The sequence below is a fragment of the Cantharellus anzutake genome, assembly GCF_015039405.1.
Source record: "Cantharellus anzutake strain C23 chromosome Unknown EI90scaffold_2, whole genome shotgun sequence".
In the NCBI taxonomy this organism is placed as follows: Eukaryota; Fungi; Basidiomycota; class Agaricomycetes; order Cantharellales; family Hydnaceae; genus Cantharellus; species Cantharellus anzutake.
The window spans coordinates 1,885,984-1,904,866 of record NW_024066952.1 but is presented as its reverse complement, the minus strand read 5'-3'; the positions used below and the strand labels follow the sequence as shown (position 1 = coordinate 1,904,866).

Sequence of the window (18,883 nt, the reverse complement as noted above, 5' to 3'; positions counted from 1 at the left end):
CCATTTAATTACCTTTGCCAATATTCCGGAGTTTAACCTCCGAGTTCGGACTTTCCGGACTTACTCCGGACCTTGCAACTATTGCATTGTCCATTTCAATTCCGCTATTCTCCCTCATTCCTATTTGGGCTGCTGCTTCCTTTCTATTCAGTCAGCTAGCCATTCCCGACTCCCATCCTCCTTCCTTCCTTCTTGGGCCTTGGCCCTTCATTCCTCCCTTGGGAAACACCATTGAGTCAAACACTTGACCCTCGGTGTTGTTCCTCTTTCCATCTCCCTTTGTCTCCTTTTGTCCTACCCTTGTTCCTTTTGATTCTGGACCCCTCCTTATATACAATGTACCTAGTAACTTGTAACCTCAGTCCGAAATCGACCTGAAATGCCCCCAAGAGACTTTCCCTCTGCTAGATCTGAAATTAGGGACCCCTAGGACAACCAGCAATGGCACAGTGCTCCGCCTGAGTCGCTGAGGCCAAGGTCCTTCCACGCTAAGTCTCCGATTCCATTCCGGAGTCGTCCGAATCCGCAAGTTCTAACAATCCCTTTGTTCCCATTCGGATGCCTTCGTTCCGATTCAGACCCCCTTTGTTTCCCTTGTGCTTTCACCCCCTCCATTATATACCGGTGCTTGTACATACTCGTTTTAGTCCTTTAGTCTAAAATCGACCTGAAATGCCCCCTAGAGACTTCCTGCTCACTGCCTATGACATTAAGGACCAAATGGACAAACAGTAATGGCACAGTGCTCTGCTTGAGTCGCTGAGGCCAAGGTCCTGTCAGAGTCCGCACATCTATTCGCAGTGTAAGAGTATCCCCAGGAAACTAGTCAATATCAAAGCTGGGGGGCTAGCCCAGCTGGCATAGTAGCCTTATGTACATGAGTTCTGCTAACTCACGAGAGCGCAGTTACATTGGGAAGATGGTAACTGATAGAAGCATGACATCAAATAGGAAGATAGAAGATGCGGGAAATGAGGGAATATCGGGTAAGGGGTGATGTGATAGCGAATATAGTGCAATGAGTTATATCTGCATTCTAACTACGTAATTATCTCATGCAATCTTGGCTAATGATTACCTCACTGATATCGCTTAGAGTAAAGGGGGGCTGGATAACCGGGCATCCCCTGACAGGTCCCTCCTTGCTAAGTCTCCAGTTCCCCTCCGGAATCGTCCGCCCTTGCCCAGTTCTAACAGTGCTGAGGAACATCACCTAACTGTGAAAAGTGCTGGAAATATTGATCGCTCATGACCTCGCACTGCCACACTCGGCAAACCCCGGCATAGTACCGAGGTATGGTATTGGAAGATAAAGTCAAGGAGCCAATTGTCCCAAAAGGCACAAGTCTTCAGATACATTCAGATTCACAACTAATTTACATTTCATCACACATGCTCTGGCTCTGGACAAGGGATTATCCTTCATTATCTATCACATAATCAGCCAACCAGCCATCATCCCCAACGTGATCCGGCCACATTTGAGCAATTTCATCATCATAGGGTGATTCCTGAGGTATGACAATGCTGAGGAAGGTGTTAAATTCCTCCTCGATTCCTGCCATCTTAAGTATGCCATAGGTCTTAGACCCCGCACCTCGGGCAGAGATCAGGTACCGATTATATTGGTCCTTTTCCAGCTCTTTGGCTTGAACATCTGCCTCCAGCAGCTTCAAATGTTTCTTCTCCTTGGGATTTTGTTCTCTATGCTGGGATAGGCCATCCAAAGCATGCCGGTACTCTTCCTGCAAGCGTTTATATTGGAGAGGCTGGGAATGCTCTGGAGGGGTGTGCTTGATTAAACCCCCCCCTCGGTAGCAGGACTCGGTACCAAGCTCCATCAGCAGGGCAAGATAAGGAAGTGGGTCTTTGAAGTCACGGATGATCCCGGCAGGTCGCAGATTTCTTTGGGCACCAGTATCCCCTTCCTTTTTGTTCTTGACTTGAACAACGAGTCCCGACAGCTGGTCGCAATCAAAAATAGCTCCGGGTTCCACAGAGCCAAAATAAACCGGGCATAGGAAATCGATTGATGTTTGATTGAAGCAGCATTGCAAAATGGCCCCCCGAGCCCAGAGGTTAGCAAGCAATTTCCTGAGAAGCCTCGTCAGCAACCACATGAAGGGGCATGGAAAGAATAATTACCGAGAAGGCATTTGGGGTAAGAAGTTTCTTGTGGTGGTCCAGTGTGTGAAATTGACAAATGCATCACAGAAAGCGGTTTTGACGCTCCGATCACACCAGCCATTGCCGCCGAAAAGAGTCTGAAGAACATCCAGCAGGCGAACAGGTTTCAGGAAGTTACGATGTTTGCCATCAACTGGAGCCGCAAAGTCGCGCGCGGTGAGGAGAAGGAAACGGGCGGCAAGTTCACCCATAAGTCCCTTTTCGACCAAACCTGCATGGCACAAACCCTTGCTCAAAGTCTCCAGGACTGAACGTAATAGCCCGTTGGGCGCGTCGGGATGATACAAAATTCGTGCAGCACCCAAAGCCAGAATTGGTTCCGATGGCGAATGGGTGTAAAGTATTGCGTTATTAACCGAGAGACCTGTGAGAAGTCTCATGTGATGGGAGACACTCCGATCGGCTAACTCGGCAGCCTCAGCACTCGCTAGAACAAGATCGAGACAGAGCCGTTGTGAAAGCACGGCAAACACATGGAGCTTATTCCCGGCATGGAACCCTCTAACTTCAGCAGCGGTGAGCTTGTAAGCTGCAACGTTGATCAGTTCGTCGCCTGGCATGGGCAGCATTGCGCGCCACCTAGCAGAGGAGAGTGAGAGTGGGTGGTTATCCTTGGGAAAGGACATACAAAGGCCGCCCATATTGGCTGATATGCTCCATTGTTTCGAATTGGCCCATCTTGACGAGTGTGGGAGTTTTGGCCTGCTCCCTGGCATACTGATCAAAACCAAGAGCAAAAAAGGGGGGCTCCAGTCGTCGTTGTTCCTCTCTGAGTCTTGCGGAAACCACTGCGAAACAATAAGGTCCAGCCAGGTAACAATGTGAACACTCACTGTCTTGGGGACGGGGTGCAAAATACGTTATGCTTGATTTCGTCCCCATAAAGACATACCACATTCTCACGGAATCTTTTTGATTTTGCAATAAACGTAACATAATCCAGAAGCACATCCCCAACTCGTGAGCTTCATCGAAGTATGTGATGCATAGTGGATCAGAACCGCTGGCAAGAGTCTTGATGAACTCCATCAGGTCTTCAACAGCCTTCTTCGCGTCTTTCTCGTAATAGCTCCTGGCCAGCGTGATCGGGCCGTTCTTTCTGCCCTTTTTGCCCTTTTTGCCCTCCTTATTTCGTTTAAATCCATTACCGTCATCGAGCTTGGGACTATTCCCTGGTCCTACGCCATAACTTTTTTTTAGCTAAACCAATCGTCAATTTTAGCGGAGGACAAGAAGAGGAAATTTACTTGTTTCGTTCGTTCCATCACGCTTTCGAAGAACTTCACCCGAAAACCCCCCCCGCCCTCTCCCTCCATTCTGCGGTGCCAACTGCTGAGAACGTCTTTCCTTGCACAATTCCCCTCACCGAGAATGACTTTGAGCGAGGCTAACATAGTCTCATGTGCAGCTGCAAAGAAACTGGCGATACCCGCAACTGTGCTGATGCTCAGGTCATTGTTCCCGCACTGAGTCTTGAGCTCATTGAAATATTCGGACACGGGCTCGTCCGCTAACGGATAACCCGAACTACCCGGTGTACGAAGACATATAGGGAGGGTAAAGATTCGGGCACCGACCTAGAGCAAATATGATCATATTTCTTTTCAGGATCAGGGGACAAACACACCTCCGTCAGCATACGTGATTTTCCAGCCCCAGAGCTTTGGACTACGGAGATGGATTTAGCATAACGTGGTTTGTTGAGGTTGCCCTCCTCCCGGTCGATTTGGTCAAGATGCCTAATGAAAGAGCGAGGTGCACTACCAATAAAACGCCCATGGTATGCGGTAGCAAGATCTGACAACTAATCAAAACTCTGGAGAAGATTGTAATTCCCAGACTCACTTTTTTCAACCTCAAACCTGTAAACAGAGATACGTCAGTATGGAATGAGGCTAACGTTGAACAAACGTACTGATTGTAATCATAATAATTGATTTCCGGAGGTGCGAGTCGCAACTTCATATCCGCTGTACCATCAATTACTGAACAATCCGTGCCGAGAATACTGGTTGGTACGCACCATATCTGATCAAGGGGTCCCATTTATTCTGTCTGAGAGCATCTGTGATCAGAGCCACACACTTTGTGCGCTCAACATCGTCGAGGTTTTCCGCGATCGACTCCAGCTCGCTTGCTGAAACAACACTCACACCCGCCTCCTTCAGACCAGGACACAGAGAACACAGAACGCTACAAATGAGTTCAGTCCACGTATCATGGTTTGACTCGTCCTCCAGCTCAGCATCCTTTAGGAGACGCCTAAATGATGGATGAAACGGCCGGCTGAACTGATAGACCATGGTTATTTGCTCGCTACGCAGTATGGGGCGTCTATCACTCGATTCGGATGCATCATCCGATTCGGATGCGGACGGATATTGTACATCTTCCATCTCCTCGTCCCGAGGCATCGTTGGGCCTAGGCAGGATTCCTGCGTCTCTGACATGGTGGAAAACCCCAAGTGCGACAAATCAGTTCGGACAATCGGCTAAATCATAGTAGTCACATGTCCAACATGATGCTTCCGCTCAATTATGTAATGTCCTCATTTCAACGAGACTAATCATGATTAGTCAGCCGGCATTGTCCCGTTTGGAGGGAATGCATGTGGTCGCGTGATTCCCGCTACTCTGTAGCGGGTCTTGAAAGCGTGAACTGAATGCCCGTGCAAGAGGTCCTCTATTATTGCAAATTAGCAAATTACCTGGCTAACCCAGGGTCCATCACTTGTATTCCAAAATCAAGCTAAGTTCCCGCATTTGGTTTGTAAGTAGTTGCGCAACCTGGTGTCAAGGGCCCCTTCCGATCCACGTGCCCTTTCAACTCCCATCTCCATCTTTCACAGCTGCCACCATCACAATCGAACGCGTTTTGAAAAACCACGCTCTACACCCTCTCAGACTCGTTAACTGCCCTTCAACCTCGCGATAACCAACGGCTATGAACCGTAGCTCCAGACAGACACCAGGAAATGAACACAAACCCCCAATCGGGGCAGCCCTGACCCCGATCCCCCTGCTGGCAACAGACGACAGTCGCACCCACCTTCAATCAACATACAACGACGCATCCGATTGCGTTTGCAGAAAGGAGTTCTTCACCAATGTCTCCGAGCCCAGAAATCGCAGCCACCTTCTCCCTCGTCCCCCAACCCTCCGGCTGTCAACCTCGATCATAAACATACCGCCATCACATGGTACTCCGTCACGAAAGGTGCGTGCCTTATTGAAGGCAGCGTCATTCAATGTCCCTGTACCCAGCGAACTCTGTGGGACAGCTTACAAAATAGCCTGGAGTGTCGCGGACAAGGAAATCACGCCTATTGTCCAAGCAGCCATCCAAGTTGGCTACCACCCTGCTCCATTCCACGACTGCATAAACCTAATAAGGCAGACTACACTCACCCCCGCTCCTACAGACCTATACAGCTCCTAGAGGTCCATCGTTGCTATCCGGCTTTCATACTATGCCAGCCAACACGAACTCCTTCCGGTCACCCAATTCGGAGGAATGAGAGGGAGATCGATCTGCAGAAGACAACACCCTCTCAGCCATCCACGAGATGGAACTTACAGCTACTTCACTCGCTTTTGACATAACAGGTTTCTTTGATCTTGTCTCGCACCCACATCTGCTCAACACTTTGCCCGATAAAAATCCTACAGTCAGATGGGTGGCTTCAAGAGGTCCTGTATTATTGCAAATTCCCTTGCTATCCAGGGTCCTCATCTTGATTTGTAAGCCAACTTTCTGCATTTATTTTGTAACTCTTCTCGCTCTAAAAGCTCCCCTCCCCAATAACTTCCCCTGCCCTTCATGCCATGTTCCTTACCCATTCTCTCTTTCACAGCCTTATTCGACATTTCGCTAATGTCTGTGGCCAATGATGTCATCACCCATTGCACGGTCATTAGCAGTCGCGGAAAATGGAGTTTGACTCAGTGCCCACGAGGTTTTGAGCTGTGAAACAGATGAGCTTATGTGTGAGCCTCCTGTTCTTTCGCGCCAACTTGTGCTAATAAACATTGCATTGCTGGTTCGGGAGGTTGTGTACGATTCACAGACGGACTCATGCATGGATTTTTTGGGGGTTATGTTCCCTGGGCGCTTATGTTACTTGTGGATTGTCTACCAAAGTCCAAAAGCAAAGCGTAGTACCCTGCCCGTCAGTGTAGGTCCCAATCAGGGAGGGCCATAGTTCCTGGAAGCCGGGCGGATTCTTACCAATAATGCATGATAATGTCGCGCTCCCCAGGCTTGAGGCACTTTGAACACAGGCCATCTTGGGAAGGACGCACTGCAGTTTGAGTCTTTAAACAATCCTCATGAAGAAGGCATCCTGTTGCGCATTCAAACCCACCTCGAGTTAAACCAATCAGGGCCCGGCCCTGAACGGATTCGCTCACGCAGTCACCATGGATGACACTCAATTTTCATCCCCAACGCTACTCTTGTCGTTTCAAATCAAGCTGAGGGCCTTGGGAGTTGTCTTGTTGCAAATGCATGAATTCGCACGTACACGGGTAGAGCACTTGTTCAAGAGGAGATACCAATGTACCACAGCGCGCAGTGACATAAGTTTGGCTAACCGCCCCACTGCTGAAAGAGAAGAAAGGCCAGGGGAATTTTCAGGGCGATTTGGGACAGCACTGTAACTCACAATGCTGAATTCAATCTGGCCTTCCTCCATGGACGTCAGATGAGAGAACCGATAAGAGTAGCGGGTAATGCCGCAACAGGCGGCGTCCGTCAGTTATATGAGTGATGGGGTATGAATGTGGTCAAACGGCGGTAGCACTGCCACCGCGCTTTAGGCTGACCGCATGCAGGCCTTCCGCAGATCCCGCCGTTTGGCTCATTGAAAGATGTTCCCCATGGCAGATGGCCTGTATCAACTCACATGAGCAGGACTCAGGAGCAATATTGTGTTGGAGGAACCGTGTGCTATGGGAGGCCGGACGAGTTTTCGTACAGCCACATTCCCACACCCGAGCGAGGAACTCGCCCGGACAGCCACATTCCCGCGGTAGCGTGACTACTTGGTCACAACACCTTTTCTTCTTACTTATTTTGGTCACTTCGGACTTATCCGCGAAGTCCACAAACTATATTCATTCATTTGGATTAGTTTCCTTTTTCCCTCAGTTCTCGCGCATTAGCTTGAGACTGAGGTTAGTTACAATATTCTTTTACTCTGATTTCTTATACATTGTAACTCATTGTATATTACCTTATGTCACGGCCGTGCATTCCGGCCCGTTTGTTAAAAACCCGGGTTGTGGGAGAGGGGATAAATGCGTGAGTCCGAATGCAGGCGGGGCTCAACTAGAGGGGGGTCCGAGGGCTCCGGTAGGGAACCAAAGCGTCTCAGGGAGCCCGGTTCTGCTGGATGGTACAAGAGGCTCTAAGAAGGACGCGGCCTCAGCGACTCGGAGGGAGCGCTGTGCCTCCGTTATGTCTCAGTTAGTCCTTGTATTTCTTATGTCTGAGGTGTCTTGTAGAACAGGGACAGGATTCACTCAGAGGGACTTTGGGTGGCATTTTAGTCGAGATTAGAACTGAGGGACTACAGGTTCTAATCTACGTGTATTTATTAAAGGAGGATGGGGAGGACTTTAGTCAAAGCCCGAAATGACAAAATGGGGAAAACACCGAAAGGTACTGAATGATACTGAGAGGTACCGAAAGGTTCCGAATGATATCTAAAATGGGGAACCGAGGTGTCGGGCCAAGGAGGGCGGAGTTGGAGGCTGGAAAATGAATGGGGAAGACAAATGGGTAAAGGGGGGTTAGCCGACTGAATGGTAGTAAGAAGGTAGTCATGCTAAGAATGGGAGATGACTAATAAGTGATAACGTGAGGGAGATCACCGAAGGATGCAGGTAGCTCCGAAAGCGGAGTTGCATATCCGAAGGATGTTGGGTGACTCAAATAAATGAAATGGGTGGAGGAAGGGTTTAAGGGCATGTCACGGGATATCGGAGGTCCGTCGGGGTTCGGAGCAAATCCGGGGTCTCCGAATGTTCTGACTCGGGACCGAGGTTCCGGGATGGGAGTGGCCAAGGTTCGGTGTGCCGCAACCAGACCGGAGCTGAGACAGTCAGGAGGGAAGGTGACTTGGGGAGTGGGGAGGCACGGCGTAGGGGATGGTGAGGTTGTTAGGAAGGTGTGGTGTGGTGGGAGTGCGCGGGGTCGGGATTCCGGGATATGACACCGTTAGCCGCCCGTCCCGATGCCGCCCGAGCCCATTCCCACTATGCGAGCGTGAGCGCGAGCCCCAACCTCAGCCCTATCCTCCCTGAGGACTCCCTGCTCACTCCCCCACTTTCCCCTAAGGCTCCCCTGCACCTGGCCGACTCCCCACAGCCACACCAACCTTCCCACCCTGAGTCCGCCTCCGGCATCGTGCCCAGCGCGACTCCCCTACCCCACCCACTTGGCCCCTACAGGGCCACTATCATCCCCGCGCCCGACTCCGGCCCAACTCCGAGTCCAGCGCCGCTACGATACCATCGCCACTATCGCGGCCCTACGCTCTTTCCTTTATTTATCTGTTATTGTTTGTTTTGACCCTCGGTCATTGCCGGCCGCTATGCGGCCAACCCCGCTCCTTATCCTTGTTTGCTTCCGGACCCTTCGGCCTTCGGCCCGGGTCCGTGAAAGGTTTGCTTACTATTTTGGGGACGGTACGTTCCGTTCCCCCATTCGCCTCAGGCCTCAGGTAGTCCATCTAAATATAAGCTTTAATGTGCTGTATATTCAATGGGGTAGAGGTAAAAGGCTACCGGGCCTTTACAACTACTCCGAGGTATATATATGTAAATTACATATCTCGGCACAAATAAATAAAGAAATAACCACATCACTATAATGGGAATTATAGTGAAGTAAGGTTAATCCCTTACAGTCCGCTTCCATTCATTTCTTCCTCCTATATATATCCTGTATACTACATTATAGTTGTTATGGAAATGGGATTTTCCCATTTTTAGCCTCTTATGGGCTCTATGCAGTATAATATCACGTGACATGTAAATAATAACAACCTAACCAACAATTATCACCCAAAACACCCGATGTCCATGTTATTGTAAACCCCATTGTTACAACATCTGTTACATTAATTGTAACATCTTCTCAATGTCATGGCCCCCTCCTGCACCCGGACGCTATAGAAATGGGCCAATTAGGCCCCATTTTTATAACAATAGTACTTTAGCTCTAATATCGATGTGACCACGACCCCTAAGTCCTGACCCCAACAAAGCAACCCCAGTGAGTCCGAAATGAGGGCCAAGAGACAGCTAGGGGGCACAGCACTCCCTTTAGAGTTGCTGAGGCCAAATGCCCTACCCCCGGGCCTTGTTCGCGGCATCACAGCCATCACAGCCTATAGCGGCCTGCCTCGGCGACCCTCGGTGCCGACCCCGGACCAGTGTCTAACACCTTATAGCTTTAGCATTAGGTAATATTATAGTTCTCGTGCATTAGCTTGAGACTGAGCTTTAGCATTAGAGCAAGCGGTTATTCCGTTATATTGTGCGCACACAGAATATTTTTATCGAATCCCTGACATTCTCAGAATACAAATGTCGGCTTTGATCGTCACCTACCTAATTTCCCGGGTGCCACCTAGAACTTCTACCCAGGGCACTGAACACTCCAGGCAAGTCAAACAGGGAGCTGGGGTGGAAATCGGCTACTGGATGGTCCTGGATGGATGTGGCCCACATAATGGGCAGGGATGGGCAGAATGGCAAATACTTTATTTGGTGTTTGTGTCTACAATGTTGCAGTATACAGGGTGTATTGAACAGGGCAGGTGTCAGGGCACACACCCTGACTAGCCCGGACCCGGACCCGCGTCCGGACCCGCTTCCACCCGCCACGCTTCCCACACACGCACACGCTCCATGCGCCGCATGCTCCGGGCCCGGTTCCTACCCCTTCATGTGACTTCCGGGTATCCCCGGAAGTTTTGCTGATATTGTGGCCACTGTGGGAAGATGAGAAGTTAGCTTCCTTCTCATCTCCTTACCCACAGTAGGATTGTGCCCTGGATAGGGCTGGCCAGACCTGAGGCTGTGGGCCATAGGGGAGGGTCATGGGGACCCAGGAGTCATCCCCTGACAGCAGGAGAGGGTGAAACGGTGGGGATACAGGCAGCTACCTTTATCTTGATTAATTTGATGGATCGGATGCAATTTTGACCTAGCAGCCGCTAAGACAAGAGATCACCAGAATGTCCTCCCCCTTGTGGAATGCATCTTCTAGCACATTTGGCATGTCAATCCTCACCCTTCAGGCCGACTTTTCCAGTGGCCTCACCCTTTTGACAACGGCTCCCCCTGCCAATGAATTCCTCAGAGCTACAGAGGGTCCATTTGCGGAGTTGAAAGAGCTAGTTATGCAGCATACTTCAATTGCAAACAGACCACAATTTCAACCCCTCGGTCATTCATCTGTTCAGACAGTTGGTGTCAAAAACCCGGATTGTAGGGGTAAATGCGTGAGTCCGAATGCAGGCGGGGCTCAACTAGAGGGGGGTCCGAGAGCTCCGGTAGTGAACCGAAGCTTCTCAGGGGCCCAGTTCTGCTGGATGGTACAAGAGGCTCTAAGAAGGATGTGGCCTCAGCGACTCAGAGGGAGCGCTGTGCCTCCGTTACGTGTTAGATACTGATCCGGGGTCGGGCACTGAAGGTCGCCGATGCGGACCGCTAAGGGCCGCGATGGCCGCGATGCCTCAGACAAGGCCCGAGGGTAGGGCATTTGGCCTCAGCAACTCTAAAGGGAGTGCTGTGCCCCCTAGTTGTCTCTTGGCCCTCATTTCGAACTTACTGGGGCTGCCTTGTTGGGGTCAGGGCTTGGGGTCGTGGTCAAGTCGATATTAGAGCTAAGGTACTATAATGTAGTATACAGGATATATATATGAAGGTGAAATGAATAGAAGCGGACCCGGGCCGAAGGCCGAAGGGTCCGGAAGCAAATAGGAACAAAGAGCGGGGTTGGCCGCACCGCGGCCGGCAATGACCGAGGGTCAAAACAAACAATAACAGATAAATAAACGAAGGGGTGTAGGGCCGCGATAGCGGCGATGGTATCATAGCGGAGTAGGCGATGTCGCGGAGTCACGCTAGGTCGGTACCAGAGGCGGACTCGGGGCAGGGAGGTCGGTGTGGCTGTGGGGGAGTCGGCCAGGTGCAGGGGAGCCTAGGGGCAAGCAGGGAAGTGAGCAGGGGGTCCTCAGGGAGGATAGGGCTGAGGTCGGGGCTCGCGCTCACGCTCGCATAGCGGTAATGGGCTCGGGCGGCATCGGGATGGGCGGCTAACGGGCCGGAATGCACGGCCGTGACATTACGTCTCAGTTAGTCCTTGTATTTCTTATGTCTGAGGTATCTTGTAGAATGGGAACGGGATTCACTCAGAGGGACTTTGGGTGGCATTTTAGTCGAGATTAGAACTAAGGAACTACAGGTTCTAATCTATGGGTATTTATAAAGGGGAATGGGAAGGACTTAGTCAAAGTCCGAATGACAATGGGGCAACACTGAAAGGTGCCGAATGATACCGAGAGGTACCGAAAGGTCCCGAACGATATCTTAAGCGGGGAACCGAGGTGTCGGTCCAAGGAGGGCGGAGTTAGAGGCCGGAAAATGAATGGGAACGACAAATGGGTAAGGGGGGGTTAGCTGACTGAATGGTAGGAAGAAGGTAGTCGTGCTAAGAATGGAAGGTGACTAATAAGTGATAATGTGAGGGAGATCACCTGTTAGACACTGGTCCAGGGTCGGCACCGAGGGTCGCCGTTGCAGGCCGCTATAGGCCGCGATGGCCGTGATGCCGTGAACAAGGCCCGGGGGTAGGGCATTTGGCCTCAGCAACTCTAAAGGGAGTGCTGTGCCCCCTAGCTGTCTCTTGGCCCTCATTTCGGACTCACTGGGGTTGCCTTGTTGGGGTCAGGACTTAGGGTTTGTGGTCACATCGATATTAGAGCTAAAGTACTATAATGTAGTATACAGGATATATATAGGAGGAAGAAATGAATGGAAGCGGACCCAGGCCGAAGGCCAAAGGGTCCGGAAGCAAACAAGGATAAGGAGCGGGGTTGGCCACACAGCGGCCGGCAGTGACCAAGGGTCAAAACAAACAATAACAGATAAATAAACAAAGGAGTGTAGGGCCACGATGGCGGCGATGGTATTGTAGCGGCGCTAGACTCAGAGTTGGGCCGGAGTCGGGTGTGGGAATGGTAGTGGCCCTGTAGGGGCCAAGTGGGCAGGGTAGCGGAGTCGCACTCGGTGCAGTGCCAGAGGCGGACTCAGGGCAGGGAGGTTGGTGTGGCTGTGGGGGAGTCGGCCAGGTGCAGGGGAGCCTAGGGGAAAGCGGGGGAGTGAGCAGGGAGTCCTCAGGGAGGATAGGGCTGAGGTCGGGGCTTGCGCTCACGCTCGCATAGCGGTAACAGGCTCAGGCAGCATCGGGACGGGCGGCTAACGGGCCGGAATGCATGGCCATGACATCACCAAAGGATGCAGGTAGCTCCGAAAGTGGAGTTGCGTATCCGAAGGATGTTGGGTGACTCAAATAAATGAAATGGGTGGAGGAATGGTTTAAGGGCATGTCACAGGATGTCAGAGGTCCATCGGGATATCGGAGCAAATCTGGGGTCTCTGAATGTTCCGACTCAGGACTGAGCTTCCGGGATGGGAGTGGCCAAGGTTCGGTGTGCCGCAACCAGACCGGAGCTGAGACAGTCAGGAGGGAAGGTGACTTGGGGAGTGGGGAGGCATGGTGTAGGGGATGGTGAAGTTGTTAGGAAGGTGTGGTGTGGTGGGAGTGTGCAGGGTCGGGATTCCGGGATATGACAGTTGGCGAGATTCTAGAGAACGGACATGTCACAGATGATTTGAGCCTTGAAGGTACATTTGTACCTATTAAAAACACTTAGAAGCCACTGCACAGTTTTTTTGGAAGCTTGCATCGCAGGCTATGCCAAGAAAAGGGAGAGGTCACCCCAAGAAGTCATGAAATGTTTCCGATTACACAATCCTTCCATAGTGGGCCAAATGGCCTGGCAGGCATGGCTCAAGCTTCACTGTAAGTCTAGCTGTAATACTTGCAGCCCATATTTGGGACTAATTGTTGTTGATGAGTGACAATTTGATCTCGGAGCTGGACTAGAAGCGTGAAGCTCAGTCTCAGCTAATATGCATGAAGAACTAAGTTGTATTACCTAGAAGCATGAAGCTAAAGGTAATATACATATTGTAAGTTACAATAGTAAAGGGAATAGTAATAAAGGAATGTTATAACTAACCTCAGTCTCAGCTAATATGCGTGAAGAACTGAGGGAAAAGGAAATGAATTCAAATGAATCAATATATCCGTGGCCTGGCACGGGTTAGTCCGAAATAATATAAAAGAGGTCTTGTGACTAAGTAGTCACATGGTGGATTCTGGGCGAGTTGCTCTCCCAGAATGTTCCCACGCTAATGCAGGAATGTGGCTGTTCAGGTTAGCTCCGTTGGAGTACCCTCATAGCACATGGTTCCTCCAACAATTGTTTCCCAGCTGGATAGTCAAGAGGCTGCAAGGCTGCGTAAATCACACCAAGAAGCTGTTGAGAAGCACTACCCCGATTGCATGGCAGAGGCGAATGCATTTTATGAAAAAGTCCTGATACATTGTGGAGACATTGTTTTGTCAAAGGATGAAAGGGATGCTAAACCCAACGAAGGCCGTTGCAAGTATGCCGCTCAGGTACAGTGTGTTGGAGAATATAATATATCCCCAATAGTATAGAGTTTAACAGCCTATACCAGCATGGCTCAAGGGTGAGTAGTGTATGGGTGCATGCTAGAGGTCCTGGGTTTGATACCAGGCTTGTCCATGATTTTATGTCCTTGCCATGTGACCTGTATTTGAAACCATTTGAATTGGAGCTCCGGATGAGTCCAGTAGTTGCACCAGATACAATTTCGACACTGTGGACAGGATTCTAGGGACTACTAGATTTGGTTCAACTATGTCATATCCATACATACCCGATCCCGATCCATGGGGGTTGAGGTCAGGGAGCCTCTGGGTCCGAGGCCGGGCCCTGACACTCAGTCCGAAATCAACTTGATTCCCCCTAAGAGACTTTCCCCTGCTAGATCCAAAATTAGGGACCCCCAGGACAACCAGCAATGGCACAGCGCTCCGCCTGAGTCACTGAGGCCGAGGTCCTTCCACACTAAGTCTCCGATTCCATTCTGGAGTCATCTGAATCTGCATGATCTAACACTCATGGTCTTTATGAGACTGGATGGACATTAGAAGATCATTATAATTATCCACACCCATGTAGCATGAGGTTTAAGCTACTACAAACATGCCTAGAACCTGGCATAGGTGTAGGAAAATATAATATTCAAAGAATATATCCCTACAACAAGAAAATAGCACATAGACAGCAGAATAAGAGGGAACATTGGGAAAGAAATGTATATATCTCGGGAACCAGAGAACTTCTGACTGTAATCTTTTTACCATCTAAAAGTACTGTTTCTCAACTTTATCCACGATTTTGTTCCATTCTAAAAGCTTCAGAACTGACGGAGATATCGCTCAAACGGCGAAACACCTTATAATTCACATATATTTATTTGCTAATTCTTACAAAAAGTAATGTGACTCAAGGGAAATATATTGGTGCCCAGAAGTCTGGCGGACCGAATACCATATGGCAGAGTATCCCCCGGCGCGGAAGGACACTTTTTGATCGCATCAGAAGAGGAGAAAATGCTAAAAAAACCAGATCTTGTGTATTTTCCCATGATTCATCAAAACTTTTTGATTTTAAGCCCAAATAAATCGGAACAAAGGAATTATTGATGATCTGGATCTCGGATCATAAGCATAAAGTGATTCAGAAGTCCACGGAACTTTTAATCAATTGAAAAGGCTCTAGAATATTGGTAATGATGCAGCTTCACAAAAAGGGGTGAATTAGAGAACAGTCTAGAAAGTTCCTTTATAGCTGAGTCATTTCTAAAGATAAGCGTTCGTAATTAAGGTGGTGTAAAGCATAGCTTTAGCACTGCAGGGCCCCGCTAAGATCGGCCCAAAAGACAAAGAACTGAATTACTTATTGCTGAGTCATGTCCTAAGTCCATTATTAAGCTTACACAGCCCAAGCCCCTATATCATTCTAGAACTATCTATAATACAAATGTAGCACATGTAACTAGTGTGAGGTGTGGGAGTAGAGAGGCCTCTGAAGAGCATAAAAGGCCGCCGCTTCTGCCCCCTCTCAAACCTCAGGTAGAAATATAAGTTTAATTCTCCTCACCAGTGGTTGGTTCGTTTGCTCCAAAAGATAAAAGCAAATATTAGTTGTTAGCTAATATAAAACTAACACATCACTCTAAGCGTCAGTTAGGGTCAGTTAGACACAGCTGAACAAAAGTGTCATAGTGAGAATTAGTGAGAATTTGGTGGAGGGACTTCTTAATTGAATAATCTCTCAGTAATATTTGGTTATCACACCACAGGAGAAAAGTGAGTGATCCTGAACCTGCTAGATAACTAGCATGCACTCTAAGTGACAGAAAGAGCAGTTTGGTTACTCCTGTATTGAGTAACATTTATTGCGGAATTATTTTATTAGTAGTTTTCCTTCAGTAAATTATCAGGAAAATCATGTCCTACTGAAAAGTGGTTTATCTAGGTGTAATATTGACTAGAAATCATAGTAAAGTCAATATAGAATTTTATCCATAGACAATCTATACGTCCGGTGAGATCGTTGGGGGGTGTTTATTGTTGTTTAGACAGTGAACAATTATATATTTGGCAACCAAAACACGGTCAGTAAGCAAATCAGCACAAACTCTAATATTGTTATTGGACGTTGTAACAGGTCTATCGCCTAGACTCGAGACAGAGAGAAGGGGGAGGGTGGTAGTGTGCATGGGTGTGGTTCGTGAGGCCGGGTCTTGGTCCGTGGGCGCTACTGAGTCTGCAAAAACCTCAAACAAACACTCACCTACATCTCTCTTGGACGTCAAGGCTGAGTATTATGATGAGAGGGGTCTTAGACGTGAGCAACTCGCTCAATGGGGGCGTTAGAGCCGTGGATGGCGTCTTTGCCACTTGGATGCAACTTCTGCTTGTCCCTTCACGGGTCTATTCAATACTAACTTGTTATGTACAAGCTGTTATCTAGTTTATATATGTTTGAAATGGAATGAATGGCATGGGGGAATGTAAACGGGCCGTTAGGCAACCGTAAATGATGAATATCCAATTGGGAACAAAGAAACAATAAAAGAAATATGAATGAATGGGGAAAATGTGACAACAGGTCCGAAATGGGAATTGTGAAAATTAACTCCGCAACAGTGGGCCACAGCGCCCGCCTATCCTCTCGTCAGCAATCTCCTCGTCTCCAGCTTTCCAACGAGCCCCTATTCATCCCATTTGGTGCTGTACTTCTTGAGATGTGGCCATTGACAGGTGCTGTCAAGACCATGTGAGAGTATACTCTGTGCTGAACCATCCGGGTATGGGATTGCCATTCTGGGAAATGCTCCGGGGGTGAAGAAGGGTGGTAGAGCATCACTATCGGGTGAAAAAACGGCTGGGTTGTGAGTGTGGGTGTGGAGGTCTGGAGAGGGGGTGAAATTGGCGGCATGGTTGGGCGTGGGAATTTTGCTTGGGGTTGTCGGGAATGAGAGGGAAAATAAGGAAAAATATGGAGTGAGTGTATGGAGTGTTGGATAGTGATAGAATGAGTATCGGGAGCGTCAGCGGATATGTACTGCATGTTGGTGACCAAATTCCGCAGAATCCGACTTTTTGCGGTACACGGAGTTGTCCCCACAATGTAGGAAACTGGTTACATAAGGTGATCCAGCTCCACTCCTTCAGTAGTCCGGGTGTAGTGCCTGGCACTGAGGACCTTGCAGGGGGTGGATCAGGCATGCATACTGGCAGGCCCAATGTGGGACAGCTGTCCCTGGCCACTTAGACTGAAGTGGGAAAAGGTGTGTTGTTACTAAAGGAAAAGCTAAACTAAGTTAGGGTACTTGCCTGAAGTGGGAAAAGGGTTGCTTCTCCAGTTTCCACTTCAGCTGTGTTTATATACATGTACCCAGGGTCATGTGCAGAGTGCCACATCACTCTTGCACACAGCCACAGCCATCCAGGTGCCTCCATGGGAGGTCCTGGGGACGTTGCAAGCAGGGATCTGCTACTGTCACCAGAAAACAGAGGGTAGCACTCCAGCTCACTCCCCAAAAACTAGGGAAGAAAGAGAAAGGGGGCTGAAAGGGTGTTGTGGTAAGAACAGGTCCATATAATCAATGGGAGGGGGGATTTTGGGGAATTATATAACTCTGGTAACTCCTGCTTATCTTCTTTCCATGGTGGATTTCCCTAAAGGTCACAATAGCCCTTTACCAATCGTGTGGCCACTCACAGCACCCAAGTACATGGACTTCAAAAGTAGCAGGAGGGGGGGAAATCGCCTATTCCGTTTCAATTGCTACATACATATACCCATACAGCAAACATACAATTTGTGAAAAGAGTCCGAAATATATGGGTTTGGCTGAGCTAAGCCTCCACCAACAATGGTGGTAAGGTTCAGCTGCTGTTGGCTTAGAATAAAATTCCAAACAACAAAAGAAATTGAAAAGGAAAACACAAACTTCCTCATACCACTCCAAACACTGCGTCAAACCTCCGTCCCTTTATTCCATCTGACTCTCCTTATCCATAGCTTTCTAACAATACCAATTTTGTGAAATTTGGTGGAGATTTGACTGAGAATGGGAATTCTCAGATGCGGTATACATATCTTGATTATCCATGCACAGGGAAACTTGGTCCAAATAAAATGCCATAATTCCAAGACTCCTCCAATGACTTCTTCAGCATTTATATCATTTGACTAGCCCATATTTTCATTGAGACTAGCTTGCACGTGAGCATCCAAACAGTTCATATCGTCCCTGTCATATCCATCCATGGCCATCGTCTTCCACTACCTCCAACCCTTCCGGACTACCTCCACTCCTTCTTCACTAACCTCGGAGCTCCCATATTCCGCAATCACCTCTGCCTCCCTCGATGGTCACCACCCCCTCTTTTCAATATATTACCTATGCCTCCCTAAGTATGGAGCCCTGAAGGCCTCCGGACAGCTCCGATGTCCGCTGGCGCACTCCCGCCCCTGCTGGGCAATTCACTTGCTTGCCCTGCAAGTCTACCTTCAGGCCTATCCCTCCTTTCCATTTCTGGGTTATCGCCTGCCACTCCTGTTACAGGAATGGGTTCCGGGGAACCCAACCTGAACCGTTCTGCTCACAGACAGAGGTGGCTGCATAGCCATTGAAGGGAGAGCAGGAGATCCGAGGCCAGGTGGGCTAACGGTAACTTGGCACTCCGAGGAGCATACCGGCAGCGGGTGTGGTGGTCTGCTAACGGTGACTTGGCACTCCGAGGAGCGTACCAGCAGCAGGTATAGTGGGGGCTCCTTGAGGGAGCCACCTATCAGTCGGCTAGCGGTGACTTGGCACTCATGTGAGCGTACCGGTAGCATGGGTAGTTGGCACTCCTTGAGGGAGTAGCCCAGTGGTCGACTATCGGTTACTTGGCGCTCAGGGGAGTGTACCAGTAGTGGGATATGTTGGGACAGGCAAGTTGGTT

General features: G+C 49.3%; 3 protein-coding genes across 3 annotated transcripts; 2 read left to right on the top strand and 1 right to left on the bottom strand.

Annotated features, from left to right (window-relative positions):
- Positions 1-1,332: 1,332 nt before the first annotated feature.
- EI90DRAFT_3150124 (uncharacterized protein) lies at positions 1,333-4,690 on the bottom strand. The gene is made up of 9 exons (XM_039065635.1): positions 4,211-4,690; positions 4,103-4,157; positions 4,033-4,049; positions 3,815-3,984; positions 3,435-3,764; positions 3,021-3,387; positions 2,816-2,975; positions 2,146-2,766; positions 1,333-2,094 (listed from the first exon to the last, which is right to left on the bottom strand). Exons 1-9 carry the CDS (start codon positions 4,635-4,637, stop codon positions 1,416-1,418), a joined length of 2,826 nt encoding a protein of 941 aa, XP_038923598.1. The 5' UTR covers positions 4,638-4,690; the 3' UTR covers positions 1,333-1,415.
- Positions 4,691-7,507: 2,817 nt separating this feature from the next.
- Positions 7,508-9,151, top strand: EI90DRAFT_3031518 (uncharacterized protein; the record flags this gene model as incomplete). The annotated part of the gene is made up of 4 exons (XM_039058325.1): positions 7,508-7,688; positions 8,412-8,596; positions 8,688-8,847; positions 9,099-9,151. Coding segments are annotated over 4 exons (579 nt in total), but the record flags the coding sequence as incomplete, so codon positions are not given.
- Positions 9,152-10,433: 1,282 nt separating this feature from the next.
- EI90DRAFT_3115653 (uncharacterized protein) lies at positions 10,434-10,809 on the top strand (the record flags this gene model as incomplete). The annotated part of the gene is made up of 2 exons (XM_039062811.1): positions 10,434-10,700; positions 10,774-10,809. The coding sequence occupies 2 exons, from the start codon at positions 10,434-10,436 to the stop codon at positions 10,807-10,809; spliced, it is 303 nt and encodes a 100-aa protein (XP_038923596.1).
- Positions 10,810-18,883: the final 8,074 nt, after the last annotated feature.

Coding starts and splice junctions, on each gene's coding strand:
- EI90DRAFT_3150124 (XM_039065635.1), bottom strand. CDS start 4,637: ATGTCAGAGACGCAGGAATCCTGCCTAGGCCCAACGATGCCTCGGGAC. Junction 3,765..3,814: donor AATCACGTATGCTGACGGAG/GTGTGTTTGTCC, acceptor TATTTGCTCTAG/GTCGGTGCCCGAATCTTTAC. Junction 2,095..2,145: donor TTACCCCAAATGCCTTCTCG/GTAATTATTCTT, acceptor GAGGCTTCTCAG/GAAATTGCTTGCTAACCTCT.